Raw genomic sequence first — 2,500 nt, forward strand, 5'->3', positions numbered from 1 at the left:
GTCAGGACCCCCCCGACCTTTAACCCCGACCAGGTCACGACCCCCCAACCTTTAACCCCGACCAGGTCACGACCCCCCGACCTTTAACCCCGACCAGGTCAGGACCCCCCCGACCTTTAACCCCGACCAGGTCACGACCCCCCGACCTTTAACCCCGACCATATACTTGATATATACTATAGGGTGAGTTAATTTACTTGATATGTACTATGGGGTGAGTTAATGTACTTGATATATACTAAAGGGTGAGGTAATGTACTTGATATATACTATAGGGTTAGTTAAATGTACTTGATGTATACTATAGGGTTTGATAATGTACTTGATATATACTATAAGGTTAGTTAATGTACTTGATATATACTATAGTGTGAGTTAATGTACGTGATATGTACTATGGGGTGAGTTAATGTACTTGATATATACGATAGGGTGAGTTTATGTACTTGATATATACTTTAGGGTGAGTTAATGTACTATATATATACTATACGGTTAGTTTATATTCTTAATATATACTATAGGGTTAGTTACTTACTTGGTATATACTATAGGGTAAGTTATGTATTGGATATATGCTATAGGGTTTGTTAATGTACTTGATATATACGATAGGGTTAGTATGATTGTGCAGTAGGTATCAGTGTCAAGTCTCCTTGGAATTTCCGAAATAACTGCTGCATAGGGAGATGTCGAAACTCTTCCGAGCTGCTATCAATCTAAGTTAAGACATAGGAATTATATCCATTTGTCATTTATCAATGACATTTTCCAACTCAGCCCTGATGGTTCTCAATCACGTTGTTCATAAAATAACTGCATTTGACAGCTGTTGTAATTATTAATTGGACTAGACTATATAAGCTGAAGGAGACCGGTACCGGTCCGCTACCGGTCCGCTATCGGTCCACTATCGGTCCACTATCGGTCCACTATCGGTCCGCTATCGATCCGGTACCGGTCCGGTATCGGTCCACTATCGATCCGCTACCGGTCCGGTATCGGTCCACTATCGGTCCACTATCGATCCGGTATCGGTCCACTATCGGTCCACTATCGATCCACTATCGGTCCACTACCGGTCCACTATCGGTCCACTATCGGTCCACTACCGGTCCACTATCGGTACACTATCGGTACACTATCGGTCCACTATCGGTCCGCTATCGATCCGGTACCGGTCCACTATCGATCCGCTACCGGTCCGGTATCGGTCCACTATCGGTCCACTATCGATCCGGTATCGGTCCACTATCGGTCCACTATCGGTCCACTATCGATCCACTATCGGTCCACTATCGGTCCACTATCGGTACACTATCGATCCACTATCGGTCCACTATCGGTCCACTATCGGTCCACTATCGATCCGGTATCGGTCCACTATCGGTCCACTATCGGTCCACTATCGATCCGGTATCGGTCCACTACCGGTCCACTATCGGTACACTATCGGTCCGCTATCGGTCCACTATTGGTCCGGTATCGGTCCACTATCGGTCCACTATCGGTCCACTACCGGTCCACTACCGGTCCACTACCGGTCCACTATCGGTCCACTACCGGTACGCTATCGGTCCACTACCGGTCCACTATCGGTCCCCTATCGGTCCGCTATCGGTCCACTACCGGTCCACTACCGGTCCACTACCGGTCCACTATCGGTCCACTACCGGTACGCTATCGGTCCACTACCGGTCCACTATCGGTCCCCTATCGGTCCACTACCGGTCCGCTATCGGTCCACTATCGATCCGGTATCGGTCCGCTACCGGTCCACTATCGGTCCACTATCGGTCCGCTATCGGTCCACTATCGGTCCGCTATCGGTCCGGTACCGGTCCACTATCGGTCCGGTATCGATCCGGAACCGGTCCGGTATCGGTCCGGTACCGGTCCGGTATCGGTCCGGTATCAACCTGAATGGGGAGCAGATCCTCTCACAATGTAAAGGGTTCCTAATACAGAGCATCATGTGTTCCTCTAAGGGTAACTAACCCTACCCCTATCCCTATGAGTTCCTAACCCTAACCCTATGAGTTCCTGACCCTAACCCTATGAGTTCCTGACCCTAACCCTATGATTTACAGCACCATGTTCCTGACCCTAACCCTAACCCTATGAGTTCCTACCCCTAACCCTATGAGTTCCTAACCCTAACCCTATGAGTTCCTGACCCTAACCCTATGAGTTCCTGACCATAACCCTATGAGTTGCAGCACCATGTTCCTGACCCTAACCCTAACCCTATGAGTTGCAGCACCATGTTCCTGACCTTAACCCTAACCCTATGAGTTGCAGCACCATGTTCCTGACCTTAACCCTAACCCTATGAGTTGCAGCACCATGTTCCTGACCGGGCCGCTTGCCCAGCTGAAGAGAATGTGTGCTAAAGAGAGAGCGCTGGCAACCGTCGTCATGGTGGTGGGTAACAACAGGCACCTTATTATGGGATATGGTTATTATGGGGTTAGGGTTATTATAGGGTTAGGGTTATTAC

General features: G+C 48.7%; 1 protein-coding gene across 1 annotated transcript in view; it reads left to right on the forward strand.

The window, feature by feature from the left end:
- The window catches only part of sft2d2b (SFT2 domain containing 2b), an 8,292-nt gene that overhangs the window by 1,655 nt on the left and 4,137 nt on the right, over window positions 1–2,500 (forward strand). Inside the window, exon 4 of the mRNA XM_079735289.1 lies at window positions 2,343–2,424. Coding sequence (XP_079591415.1) covers window positions 2,343–2,424 — 82 coding nt within the window. The remainder of the gene's footprint in view (window positions 1–2,342; window positions 2,425–2,500) is intronic.

The sequence above is a fragment of the Pollachius pollachius genome, assembly GCF_949987615.1.
Source record: "Pollachius pollachius genome assembly, chromosome: 4".
Classification (NCBI taxonomy): Eukaryota; Metazoa; Chordata; class Actinopteri; order Gadiformes; family Gadidae; genus Pollachius; species Pollachius pollachius.